At 38.7% G+C, this 14,489-nt stretch overlaps 1 protein-coding gene across 1 annotated transcript; it reads right to left on the reverse strand.

Annotated features, from left to right (window-relative positions):
- Positions 1 to 1,901: 1,901 nt before the first annotated feature.
- On the reverse strand, positions 1,902 to 14,414 carry LOC110160177 (insulin receptor-like). Its single transcript, XM_055165132.1, has 19 exons — positions 13,584 to 14,414; positions 13,262 to 13,406; positions 12,958 to 13,172; positions 12,740 to 12,866; positions 12,415 to 12,665; positions 12,130 to 12,297; positions 11,850 to 12,048; positions 11,119 to 11,233; positions 10,682 to 10,835; positions 10,454 to 10,602; positions 9,777 to 9,933; positions 9,547 to 9,643; positions 9,376 to 9,443; positions 9,062 to 9,291; positions 8,654 to 8,764; positions 8,408 to 8,570; positions 8,181 to 8,310; positions 7,965 to 8,099; positions 1,902 to 7,612 (listed from the first exon to the last, which is right to left on the reverse strand). The coding sequence occupies exons 1-19, from the start codon at positions 13,606 to 13,608 to the stop codon at positions 7,258 to 7,260; spliced, it is 2,994 nt and encodes a 997-aa protein (XP_055021107.1). The 5' UTR covers positions 13,609 to 14,414; the 3' UTR covers positions 1,902 to 7,257.
- Between the last annotated feature and the right edge of the window lie 75 nt (positions 14,415 to 14,489).

Here is a 14,489-nt window from a genome sequence, read left to right on the forward strand (position 1 = left end):
AGGATAATATATATTTGTGTAACCATAATCTGCAAGAAATCTATAGGAGATACTGTATTCTGTTATGATAAGACATAAGAGCTAGGAGTTAGCCTGTCATAGATATTATAATTATTAAACAAACATTAATTTTGCATATGTGCTACAAAGGGGTGGAACTACATAAACTATTACTTTCACCTATTGCTTTTCGAACATGTATTTATTTACTCTATACAACATTGTAAAAGTACATTGCTAGTTTTCTTTTACCATTTGTCTGAGAAAAACAACCACCTGCCAAGACCTGAGCTTAAGTTTGTTTTATACCAATGTTTGCAAGTTAAAAATGCAATCAAAAAGATACAAGATACCACAAAACACATCTCACAGTGGGACAACAACAAATGTATAAAAATATACCTGTCTGCCGGGTAGATTGACAGATGCAGATGTAGACCGACTGTGAAGAAGACAATGTGTGTGAACGTCCGGTGTCCTCAGTTTGAGCTCAGAGACAGCCACTTCCTCTTTTCTTCTGACTTACAAACAGACTCCACCAAGTTTCACACATCACTGCTCTGTTGAAATCTATCAAGCTAAAAGCACCCAGTTTGTTCAGGTCAAGGGAGAAAGAGAGAGGGAGAGAGTTAAAGGAGGGGAGGGCAAGAGAGACTTTTTGACTTTACCATTTGAGAGAGAGAGAGAGAGAGGAAGGGAGAAGGAACGAGAGAGAGTGGGGTGGGGTGTCAAAAAGAGATATGGGGGGGCATGAGGGGCAGAGAGTCAGAAAGACTCAGTCAGAAAAGGGGGAAAAGCTTTGCTGTTATCTCATGATTCTCATTAGGAGGATGTGAGCGTCTTTCTGCACCAGTATTTAAATGGGGCAAAGAGGAACTGTCAGACTCTGCAGTGGTTTAAAGGTTTAAATGTGACAGAGTTTGCCACTGCCAGTTGTGCAGTGTGTCTGTTCAAATACACAGTCAAAGGAAACAGAAAACATAATTATAGTGATTGTAAAGAATTAGAATTACTTATTGTAATTATTATCATAGGGTTTTCAAAGATATTTTACATTTAGATTTTATGGTGATAGACATTTATCCTGAGTGGATTGTGTTACAAGCATATTAATTAATATGATATGTGACATTACAATCCTTCAGGTTCAGAGGCAGCCGTACTAATTTATAATTATGATAATGATTATTTTGTAAAGAACTATAAACAGGGCTTTACTTTTTGAACCACTTATTGTTATGTCATTGCTTTCATCCTATGATCATAAAGGCTAGGCCAAAAAATACTGTAGCAGGTTTCAGAAGTTGCCGTTAGAAAGTGCCTTCAGCCTAAACATAAATCTAACATAACATTTACTGTCGCTTATCATATCCAACGGTGAATTAGCTATAGTCGATTATTCATTACACCAGAGGAAAATGGTGTTTTACAATCATCACAGAGCCTACTGCAATGATCAATTTGTGTTAGCCACTTACCTGCTATAAAATGTGGATTCTGGACTTTTTTACTGCCTTGTACTGACATTATGATCAGATTGTTTGCCTATGGTAAACACAATTAATTACTCTAGATTTGCTCCAGCTCCAAATGTAAATAAAAGGTGTACTCGTACTCATAAACAGTATTACTACAGAGCACACCTATTAAATATCAGGGACATAAACACAAGTTGGTTTTAGCAGCTGGATCTGGCAACCCAAAAGAAAGAAGCCCATTCTGGTTTCTGACTGGGTAATTAAAAATAATTACTTCATTAAATTTAATATTTTATTTTATTTTTCATAATCATTAATCATTAACAAAAATCCTAACTACCTGTAACTGTTAACCGTAAAAATATAGGCCTAACTCAGTCTATCGTTATGAATGTACAGAAAAAAAAAACAGATATTCTCCAATAATTTTATTTATAATTTTAATATAAACAGTTAATTGTTGAATAATTTACACACAGCAAGATTTTTATTTTCATATCATCGCAACATTTTCTGTACAAGTCACTACTTGGCTCTCCTTTGAAAACATAGAAAAAATAAATTGTCAAGCGTTAATTTAGTCATGGCACATTTTTGATCCTGTACAATATTCATGTCTTTCTGCTCATGTGTTGAGTGTCATTGCAAACAGGTCGGTATTGTCGTAGGTAATGGCACATATGGATCCAGTGTGAGGGGTAGCGTTGTCTGTACTCGTTGGTATAAGATTTGGGCCTGGACACATACATAGGTTAAGAAGTATCCTGACACAGCGTTCCCGGGACTGTAGTGTATGTGCACAGAGGAGGGAGAGGAATGGGGAGCAGCGGTCAGAAGGTCAGACATGAGGGGTGCAGTGGTAAAAACAACACAGAAGATACAAATTCATTAATTTTAAACAAGCACAGGGACCAACTTTTAAAACTGGAGCAGACCACTGATTCAGATTCCCGACTTTCTCCAAAACAACATAAATAGGTACAGTCGCAGCCCACTGTACTCCTACACTTTACAGTCCAAACTGAAAAAATAGTATCAGTAATAATAAAAATCACTTTTTTTTTTTTTTTTTTTTTTTTTTAGCTTATTTAGGATTTCACACTCATTTGTCTTTGATAAAGGATGTGCAGTGGTCTTTTCCAGTTCATCACAAAATAAAAAATAAACATCTTTGATAATTATAACATATAAATTCAGTTTTAGATGGGCGTTAAGAGCAGACTGCAGGCCACAGTTTTACATTGCCTTGCTCCTTGACATTTGCCATGGCTCTACATTGAAAATTTTCATCTTTTCAATTTAGAAAAAAGTTATATACAGATTGATAACAATGTTAAATTTATAATGTACAAGAATAGTAAAAGTTTACAGTCTGAAAAAGTCATTGTTTTGCCCTCCCTAACTTTGGCTAAAAAAATAGAAATCAACATCTTCTAAAATGTAATACTTTTTTCTCTCAACAAAAAGACAATGACAATACATACAATGCTTTGTTCTCACCCTGCGCTGTGTAACTAACGTGCTCTGCCCTAACCACTTCAGAGGTCACCAGAGTTCAACAAAACAAAACCGAAACTTCCCCTTAAAATCAAGTGCTTGCATTAGGACCTGGGGGTGTATTCACAATAAAAAAGAGCTTATCAAATTCATATTATATTGTCATGAAGGTGGATCAGTGATTGTAATTGTGAGATTGAAATTAGGTTTGCATGATTTTGGGCATAAGGAAACCACTACACGTCAAGTTACTGGGCTATCTGCTGGTACACATTATTCATGATCCATGCACAAAGCAAGCCAGACAGACAGAAGCAGAGAAGACTTTTGGTTAAAAATAATTATCAGCGAACACAACATCTGAAATGACAGTATTTTTTAATCAAATGTTAAATAAAAAAACACAGAAAAAGTAAATTATATTTTGGAGGTGGAAAATCCTCTTGAGGGACTGGTGAAGACTTGCCGGTCAGTGGTGGTTCTGCTGAGGAGTAGTGGACCTTGTGGGAGGGGTCAGGCGGGCTGAAAGTCTGAAAGCAAGGCACTGTGGAGTTGCTTTGCCACCCCTGACCTGCGATGCTCCCGTTCGACCACAAGAGGGCAGTCCGAACCACATCAAATGAGAGAAGAGGAATTCCTTCTGACTATTTGAAAATAAAGGGGCACAAACTCATTTTATGCAATGAGTTCTTTAGGTTTTTGTTGTTGAAAGGATGCTGAGAACTTGAGTAGGTCAGGGTGGATATAAGGTAGGTAGCTCTCCATCCCCCTCATCCTCTTTTCACCCTCCAACCACAAAGCATTAGGCCGCCTCCCTGAGACGTAAAAAGTTACAATCGAGATTTCAGGTCTGTTTAGAATAGTTCGTATGGCACACAGGATTGTCCCAGTCCAGCTTTCCTTTGCAAAGAAGGAAAAATAATTCCCCTTTTTCATTAATTTGAACCAGCCCATATGCCACTGTTCTGATCAGCTCAAAATTGAACCAATCCGTGGCATAGACAGAAAGTAAAAGCCATGTTTTGATATTCACAGTAGAAAAAAATACATATAGAGCAAAATAATAACAGAATGGAATTAGGATAAGACGGACCAAAGAGGAGAAGCAGGGCATTCTGACAAACTACAGTTTAGTCTAGTTTTGATTACATGAGGGTGCCGTTTTGGACACATGCAGGTGATCAGATATGTTTCATAAAGTCAGCCATGCCGAGTCCCATAAAATAGTGAGGCCCTTTTAGTGTGTATAAGCAGTGACAATACAGTGTCCAGGATAAACCTACTAGCCACTGTACTGCCACACTCATGCCAAATTTAAGTCACATAGCAATAGATGAGGTTGACATAGTGTAATTTTGCAATAATAAGAACACATAAAGAAAACATAGGAGGTCTTAACATGATTGCAATGGAAAATACTAGAAGTGAAGGTAGATGATAGGATCTGGAGTAAGTGAACTACAAGGTTGATTTAGGCTCTTCAGACTGATTCATCCATATGCACTGAGGTAGACTCTGGCAAAACACAAAGACGACAACATTGACTAACATCTAACTAGAGCTCCTCCAGCTGCGTGCTGCCAGCTACACTTGACACGACAACAACCAAGGCCATTACACCACACCACCATCAACATAGTAAAAATACTCAACTAAAAAGAAAACTCTGCTCTTCTTACACAATGACAATGTTCATAATAAAATAAATATCTGGTCTTTCAAAGATATGGGCACCACCTTAATTTAAAAAGTTGCATATGCATTTGAAGTACACCATGGAGAACTGGGGCAGGACATTAGGGATCTGTCTCCCAATCACGGCAATCATACAAACTAAGGTTGTAATCAAATGCAGAAAACAGGTATTACTTCATGGTGACATTCTGAAGTCACCATGACAATTATTTAGTATCTATTTTGTTGAATGGGGTAAAAGCTCAAGCCCACTGTATTCTGCAATGTCTGTACAACCAATCAACAGGCATAGACTTTTTATATAATCTTTTTTTTTTTTCCATTTCCAAACTATTTCATTATTATATTACAAAATACAAAAAAAACAAGATTGTAACTGCTCTGAAAAGGCTATTTCTGACATGATCATCTTAGGCTAATCCACAGTGTGACTGCTACAAGCTAAAATTTAAAAACAGTTCAGTCTCTCAAATCTTTGCCCACTTAAACACACAAGACTATTTGTGACGTGGCTCTGCGTTGGACAAGGCACTGGTTCATTTATGGAGGCAGCTTATCTGCTTAGTCTTGCTCTTGTGTTCTGCAGGTGATCGTTGTTGACAAGATGTTGCCAACCCTTTGGCTTTACAGTAAGTGCTGAATGCTGTTCAGTAATATTGGCAACTAATGTATTGACTTAAGAGTTCTCCCTCTGCTTAAGCAAAAACAGACATGATGATTGAATCAATGTTAGTTGGGCCATTATTTTGAATGGGCATTTTAGCATGGACATTTTAGATACATTTCCTCTTGAGTGAATACACTTGTTGCATGTGATGGTACAAGCAGTGCCAGCAGTCATTCATCCTGGAATGTCAGACCTGAGTGACAGTGCTGTTGTGTGTGGGACCGTGGCTGCCTAATTGTGAGTAGATAGAGGGAATAAAAGGAATAATAATTATCACTGGCTACAGTCAAAAGTCGAAGCTCTGTTCCGCTCTACCTGCTGTGGACATGGAACTTTCCACACTTCTCACGGCAAACTCCAAACGTGGAAAATTCCAGTAGCCTGATTTTGGGGTTGAGGGTTTCATGACCAATAGGAAGCTCCCAAATAACTGAAGAGGAGAAAGGGAACAGAACAGTAAAACTCTTCCAGAGGTAAAGTCCATCTAAGGAACTTTTTACATGGAAGACCAAAGGCTAAATCTACTGTCACTGACTACAGCTTCAGTGACATCCCCTACCAACCAGCACTAACAGGCATTAGACTAGCAACAGCACCACACAGAGGCCTCGCTACAGCATGATCTGACCAGAGAACAGCAGCAGACTGACAAACCAGGTGCAATTCAGAAAGACCTCATTCCCCCTTTCTAAAGCTTTTTGGTTATTCAGATTTTTTGTCTTTTTCATTGTTGCTATTGTAAGGTTGCCTCTAAATGTTGACAGCTTCCAGATTTTTAATAATAATTATTATAGAAAAGAAACATGATGTGGTGACTGGCGTGTTGACAATAGTTTGTGGCTTTCTCAGCTCCATCCAGATGTACAGAGCAGTGAGAAACTGGAGGCCTAAGACACACATGAATAGTGATGGTAGATTAGTGGGATTTCTGGGGCTAGAAAAATATATATATTTTAAAATCTGGAAAAAACAGCAACATAAAAATGAAATACTAGCAAAGCCTCTGAAAAACATTACAAATATGTACTATTTACAAAAGTGTCATATATTATATATAAAATATTGGTGCACAACCAATATTCCATATATAGTATAAATTATATATATTTATATTATTCTACTCCCACTAAATTATAACAAAGCAGCAGCTATTGGTCAGTCTGAGGAAATATTTTGTCCAATTCATAACAGTTTAAATATCCTTCAGCCATAAAGTGAGGACCGGAAAAGAAAAGAGAGAAAGGAGGAAACAAAACAAAATAAATTAAACTATCATAAACCCACTGAATCCAAGTGTAGTTTGGAATTTTGCAGGAATTAATTGTAAAAACAATTTCTTAAAAAAAACAAAAACAAAACAACAACAACAAAAACAAAAACAAAAAAAAAAACCCAAAAAACTAAATTCCTCTAGGAATACATGTTTGATCTATGATTAAGTCTTTTGCAAATCTTCCATTGTTCCAAAAAGTCATTGTTTAAAAAGAAATTAACAGAAGCGTTGAAAGGCGCTTTGAGACCATATACAAAAAGGCCACTATCTGAGTAGAAAGATTACACTTGGGGAGCACTGGATGTGAAAATGCAGACTGGTGTGAAGTGGAGTCTAGAGAGGTGGAGCATAAGCAGTCTTCTAGTTGTCTAAGGTTTGTTGTGTTCACAGTATCTCTCTGTTTCTATTTGGAAAGGAGTTTGGTAAACATGATTAAAAACAACAGAAGTTTTGATGTGGAAGAAGGAAAAATGGGGAACCATGTTTGCATCATGTCCGGTTTTGCCTGTGACTGGCAGCCATGAGGAAGAAAGAAAAGGTCCTGAGATCTGTGTTTTTGAAGTAAAAAATTAACAACGCAACAGAAGGTAAAGAGACGGACTGGAACAGAGAAAAGGAGAAATGGAGTTCATAGAAAACAGGAAATGTTAGGATGGGCTGGATCTGGGTAGCGATAAGATTCGTCCATTTTTCTTTCCACCGTTCATGTGTGTGTAGGGGACATGCTCCTCATAGTTCCCCCTCAGGCCCACTGACGGCCCACAGTCTCTGCCTAAACTCTCCTCTCTATGGGAGTAAGACGATGGGTCCAGTGGGATGCTCTCCATGTTTTCCAGGTCCAAGTCAAACTCCTCAGTCTCTGGGACCTTGTTCTCTTCACTGTAGAAGAAGGACACATCCTGGAAGGATGGGTGCAAGTCCTCTCTCAGCATCTCGATTATCTCATGAAACGTTGGACGCATCTTGGGGTTGTATTGCCAGCACATTTGCATTAGGCTGTGCCTAAAAACACAAGACATTAGAGATGAGGTGCTGTACCCAACAGTTTTCATGTACTCCCCAGTAAAGATATATTGTAAACTCAGCTCTTACGGTCAAAATGAGACCACCATGTGCTGTCTGCACCTGAGAATTTTATCAAACCAGGAAGTAAGGCTGATGGACTGTTTAAAATGACTCTAGCTCTGTTTTTCATGTGTTTTTAACACAGCGACTTTAAGGTCCATATCATAACTACATTGAGTCAACACTTTTACATAAACAAAGAATTAAAATAAATTAAAGAAATTTAAGTAATGGTCAGTCTTTATATATTATAAGTTGTTGGTTGTAGGTAGTAGGTTTTGGCACTCACATCCTCTCAGGGCAGTTGTCAGGTCTGTCCAGGTAGCCTCCGTCCATAACAAACTTTAGGACCTGTTCATTGGATAGACCCTGGTATGGCTGCTCTGCCAGTGTGCTGATCTCCCACAGCACAACCCCAAATGACCTACAAACACAAACGAACACACATGAAGTGTCCCAGTCTAAAACCTATTAAGAATCCAGTGAGCCTCAGTTAGTTACATACCAGCAATCAGAGTGGGCAGTGAACACACCGTCCTTCAGAGACTCTGGTGCCATCCACCGGACAGGGAGCAGGCCTTTCCCACCTTTACGGTAGTAGTCGGTTTCATATATGTCTCGTGTCATACCAAAGTCTGGAGGAGAGGACAATACAAATATATATATATATATATATATACACAATTCATCTTTATTTTGAGTTGCATCTTACGACATTTTAATGTGTTTTACCTCCAATCTTAACTGTGAAATCCTCTGCCACCATGCAGTTTCTTGCTGCCAGATCTCTGTGCACAAACTTCTTGGCATTGAGGTAAGCCATACCATCAGCTATTTCTGCAGCCATCTGAATCATTTCTTTCAGTGTTGGTGGCGGCCGGCCCGTAGGGTTGTTCTGCACAGTACATAAAACATAATGCATCAAATGTCAACAATAATTTCTATATCAAATACATCATCTCTGTTCAAGTCGCCCACCTCAGAATCAGGCCTTAGACTGCGTAAGTAGCTTTTAAGATCACCATGGGTCATCAGCTCCATGACAACCAGTGTGGGTTGACCTTTCGACACCACACCAAGTAGACGGACCTACACAGACAGTGACAATATGACTGTTTAAACTAAACAAATTTACTCAAGAACAATGGCATCCTGCAAGAACGTACATAACTATGTGCCACACATAATTATGTACATTCATACGGTTGTTGACAAACAACAGTAATGGCCGACATCAGTGATTACTAAGTATGAACAAGTGTTTGTAGAGTCAAACTGTGTGTCAATATGGCTGTGTCAACACAACAAGCAGCTCATGCTACATGAGTCATGTATTTTCATGCTGTTTGTTTATGTGCTGTTCGATGAAGAAGAGGAGCTTCATACCACGTGGTGACAGCTGAAGGCTTTCATGACCGAAGCTTCATTTAGGAACTCTATTCTCTCTCTCAGGCTGGCCGACTCGTTAACCGTCTTGACAGCGACGCGTGTCTCAGGCTCTCCTTTGACGATGTCTTTGGCAATTCCTTCGTACACCATGCCAAAGGAGCCCTGCCCCAGCTCTCTCAGCACATTAATCTTCTCTCTGGGCACCTCCCACTCATCAGGAACATACACTGTACAAAAGAGCAAGATTTTGTTTTATATGGGTCATGTCATATTTATTCACAGGTACCTGTTTTAAAAAAAATTTAAATTACCATCAATTGCACTGATGTACTCAGGGTTAGAAGAGGCAATAAGGGGTCCAGTTGGGCCTTCAGTCTGCCTGTAGAGCAAGTAAAGTAAAGTATAGTGATGTAAAAACATCACATCAACCACAATTTAAATACGATAAGCTTTTGATAACTATTAGTCTTTTAGGTCTTTACCTCTTTTTGAAAACAACAAATACACCAGCTCCCACAATAAGCAGCAAGATGAAGCAAATAACTGGCCCAATAACAAGCCAGATAACATCTGGATCTTCTGTAATGACAAAGAAAGAGTGGCAATCAGTGACCATATGCATAGAGTTGATTATATCTTATTAGATCGTCACTAGTGTCTACACATGATATGTCATAAATATATAAATCCAATCTTGGGCCTTGAGCCTTACTGTTAGGCATGAAGAAGTAGGTGGTATCTGTGTAAGAACCATTTCCTGCCAAAGATGTGGCACGGACCCTCACACTATAGTTGCCTGGGTGCACAAGAGAGAGCTTTGTGCCACCCATTTTGAGGTAAGCCGGTCGTGATACACAAGCAGTATGAAGCTGGAAGAAAAGACAAAAACATAAGAGATTTGTGACAATAAATGCTTCTTACACAAAGGACAAACAGAACAGTCACATCACACATAACAGACCTATCAAGTTACATGGCATTTATTATTAATCAGGCTAAACTGTTTAACTTGCTGCATTGTGTAAAAAAGAAAAAACAAAACAAACAAACAAAAAAACGTTTGATTGCAGTGCACAGGAGATGCCAGTCAATTCCTGCCACTGCAATCTAGTCTTCCTGCCTCTGTCACTATGGCAACAGGGCTGCTACTGGCTCCTAGGGTCAGGCAGTGCAGCAGTGAATAGCAATGAGAAATGTATCCACACACATTGGAAGCAAATAAGCAACAACAAACGCGCAATGACTGTGCATTGCATACAAATATATAATAGAAGTACTAACATTATACTTTTACACTATAGTATTATCTACATTATTTATTATTGTTTATAGTTATTTGTACTTTATTTATGTCAGTGTTTTAAAGGCACTTTTTTTTTTTTTACTAACCTCTGTATCCCCAACCCTCTTATAGAAGACTTCATACAAAATGATGAGCCCATTAGGAGCAACAGGGGCACTCCACTTAATTAGTACAGCGTGAGTATCACCATGCATTATTTCATGTGTGACAGGGCCTGGAATATCATCTGCTTTTTCTGTAAACACATAATGAAAATGTAAGACAGTGTAAACTTTGTCATTTACAATAGCTAACACTGTTTAAGATGATCTCACCTTCAGGCATGGTGCGTGCACTGACAAAGGTGGGCATGCTGCAGCGGTCAGGGTCTGTGGGATGGTTGCAGGCCGTGACCTCGATCTTGTAACTGGTGAAGTGCTGAAGGTTGGAGATAACTGTAGACTCCTTAGAGAACACTTTGAGCTCAACCTTAGGCCAGGAAAACACATTCAATTAGCCTCAAGACTGTTGTATAATTCAACTGCAGTATTGTGTTTAACACTAAATACATTGCTATTAAATTAAATTAAACTACCTTAAGTACAATTTTATATACATATATATATATACACACACACATACATACACACACATACACACACACATATATACATATATACACACACACATATATATATATATATATATATATATATATATATATATATATATGTATATATAGTAAATAAGTAACAAATAAGTAACAAAATACCTTGGATCCTTCATCTTTAGGAGTGACAGTAGTAGGGCCATATGCAAAGGTGCTAAGTATAAAAGGTGTATGGGTGGCACTGGCAACTCCTACAGAACGTCTGCGCCTGGCTGGTCTGAAGAGGAAAGAAAAATGTCAGAAATGATCTGATCCAAACCTAATCAGAAATTATAATATTTGACTCAGACAGCCTCAGCACAAAATTTGAGTCCAAATAGGCATGATTTACACCATGACATGAAGTGTGTAAGAGGCCCTCTGCTCTCATCACCTTTAAGATGTGTGGCAGGTCCAACTTCATGACATTTATTTTCAAATACAACAGTTAAAGCAAGTATAACCAGCACTCACCACTGGGTGGAGCTACTGGTCAAAGTCCACAAAACATGTTTTTAAGTAAAACAGGAAGAGGTCATGAACTCAAGTTATTAAAAGTTATTTTATTATAATGTACATTAGACAATATTTTAATAGGATTTACTTAATAATTACTTAAAAGCTTGAAATCAGGTGGAGCTTATGTATGCTCCAGGATACTGTGTGCATGACTGCATCTGTAACTGGCATGAATGATAATGTGCACAGAAATCCCCCTTCACTGTTTATGTGTGGACCAGAAAAAGTGTATGGTCCACACAAGCAACGCTTCTTTCCCACAAAAGCTGACTGCAATGCCATGTGCAAAAGAAAAAAAGCAGTGGGGAACAATTTTGGTTGAAAAGGCAACCTACCTGATCTCAAAGATTTCATTGTGAAGATAGTTCTCAAACATTTTGATGTACTCTCTCTCCTCCTGCTCCTTCTTCAGTTGGATATCAGTTTTAGGACAAGCACAGCAGTTTCCCCCCACATTGGGCTCCTCGGTATGATTCCACTTCTGTTTTTCATCAATGTCCAAATGGGTCGGGGTGCGAGAAGGTAGTTTCATCCCTAAAATAAAGTGTAATTAAAAGAGGTAGAGTCAAAAATAACAGATCTGTTTAAGAAAACTGGCACACTCTCAATACTGACCTTGTAAACAGTAGTCAAACTTGTACAGGTCGCTGTCTTCAGGCTGCTTTGTACATTTGACTGTATAGTGCGTAATGTTGCCATTGGGGTTGGTTGGAGGCTTCCACTTTAAGATGATTTGAGAGGATGAATTAGAGGAGGACATATACACCAGGGGAATGGAAGGCCCTGAAAAAGAGAACATTGTAATTAGTTGGTGCAAAGCAAAATATTGAAAATACAACAAAACATCCGGTGTAAAGAATGCAAAAAAAAAACTTCTATTGCCAGTCTGACGCCACTTACTGGAGGCGTTGGTGCGAACATAGATGATCTCGCTCTTTGCACCGTAGACCTGGTGCTCATCAGAGGCGGAGAGCTGTGTTTTAACCATGATGGCATATTGGGTCCAGGGCTTGAGCGGTCTGATCAAGTGTCCTGGTTCTTCTTGTTTCTTGTTCTCTGGGCTACGCCGTGGGGGCTCAACATCTGCAATAATCCAGCTGTTGGAGCCACAAGCATCCTGCCCATCAAACTCAGTCACATTTCTGAAAGGGCTAAAATACAGACATAGATTAGATAACTGTGTATGAGGTATCAACAGATATAATGTATTATTCCTGATACATACGCCTCTTTATAAAGGACCATAAATCCCAATAAGTCCCTATAATCCGGTGGCCAGAATGCCTCCCACTTCACCATAATCTTGTTAGATGATGTTTTCACCTGTGTAAATATTAGGAGTTTGGTCTCACCTAGAACAAATGCATATGTTAATGAATGGTTTATTTTCAGTTAGATTTATCTATGCACATGCTTGGTAAATTTTTTTAACGGTCCACTTACAGGCTGCTTGGTCCCCATTGGTTCGTGCAGCAATATCATTCTTTTTGTTGCGCTCCTTCACTCCTGTTACCTCCACCATCTTTCTAATTTCAGACATGCAAAGCTTGGAGTTGAAGTGAAAGAATGTGCGGCCATTCACAATGGTTAGGTTGTGTTTAGACCAGTCCCACAGCTCACGCAGGTTTTGGTTGTCCAGAGCATAAAAGGCAAAAGCACTAGATGAAAAAAAAGAGACACACACAATAAGTTAATTAATACAATATAAAAAGTCTGTGATTATTAAGAAGCAGAAGAAAAGTTTTACTCTTGTTCAAGATGTTCTCCTTTGATGACACGCAGTTCTCGGAAAAAGGAGAGCGAGATGAGGGCATAGGCTCGTCGGACCATCAGGTACCCTGTGATCTCCTCAAGCTGACCCAAATTAGCCTCCAACTCAGCCGCAATATTATCTGTAAAGACAGATCCATTACAAATGACTGTCAAATAGTAGGTGTAGACTGCCTATAGACTGAAGTTTACAGTAAAATAGACTATAGAGATGATAGGACTGAGCTGTAAATTGAGAGGAGACATAGATCAAACCTCTCACAGGGGCCCGGTGAGGAGTGAGGAGTGAGTGCACTTACTGCCTCCTCGAATCTTGATGATCATGTTGCCGTGGAGCACAGTGCAGCCTCTCAGAGCCTGAGCTGAAGTGACGGAGTCGATGGTCTTGTTTCCCACACATAGTTTGGGACAGAGACCGTCGCATGGGGAACAGGTCAGTCTGCACACACATTCATACAAGTGAAGGAGTTGCTGTCATTCATTCATGCATCAGCTATACAGATTTATGCATCTGTTAGATAATTATGCCTACTCCTAAAAAACAGTACCCAGATACGAATCAGTAAAACAACATGAAAAATTATCTTTCCTATCATCATAGAATCAAAATCGGTTTCAGGTATCGAGTTTTATATTTTAGTATTGTGACAATAATACCAATGCTGAAACACCACATTAACAAAAAAAAAAAACTGTATTAAAGGCTACCATATTTGATTCAAATTTACTAGAGAAGATCAAACAGCCTAAAACTCAGTACATTATTCTATATATCAGTGCAAGGGCAATCCTGAAGAAAAATTTCCTCTCATGTCTACCGAGCAATCCAAAAAGTAATGGTGTGGCGACAGTGTAAAAGGAGAGTATGTTTTGGGCCTCAGTAAAAAGACAGGCCAGTTTTAAAGAGACAGTATCTGTGGTGCTGAACTCTGTGACATGAGTCTGAAGAACCATCCAGAACAGAGCCACAGCAGAAGCTCTAGGGCACTCTGGGCAAGTAAATCACATCACACACCAGCATTTTGTTTTACATTAAATAATATTATAGATAAATACAAACAAATTATATTAATACTAATTATAAATTCAAATAAAAATTTAGGTTGAACCTACAAGCTAATCTGCACCGTGTAAGGTGGGGTAAAATCATTTCAAGTAATTAGTCTGTTTTCTTCTTTTATATTTGGGGCTGACTGCATATTGTA

This window comes from Boleophthalmus pectinirostris, unplaced genomic scaffold (assembly GCF_026225935.1).
Source record: "Boleophthalmus pectinirostris isolate CB_2022bp ecotype Guang Dong unplaced genomic scaffold, ASM2622593v1 HiC_scaffold_7, whole genome shotgun sequence".
Lineage (NCBI taxonomy): Eukaryota > Metazoa > Chordata > Actinopteri > Gobiiformes > Gobiidae > Boleophthalmus > Boleophthalmus pectinirostris.

Coding starts and splice junctions, on each gene's coding strand:
- LOC110160177 (XM_055165132.1), bottom strand. CDS start 13,608: ATGATCATCAAGATTCGAGGAGGCA. Junction 12,867..12,957: donor CAATGGGGACCAAGCAGCCT/GTAAGTGGACCG, acceptor CATTTGTTCTAG/GTGAGACCAAACTCCTAATA. Junction 8,311..8,407: donor TTTCACAGTTAAGATTGGAG/GTAAAACACATT, acceptor CCTCTCCTCCAG/ACTTTGGTATGACACGAGAC.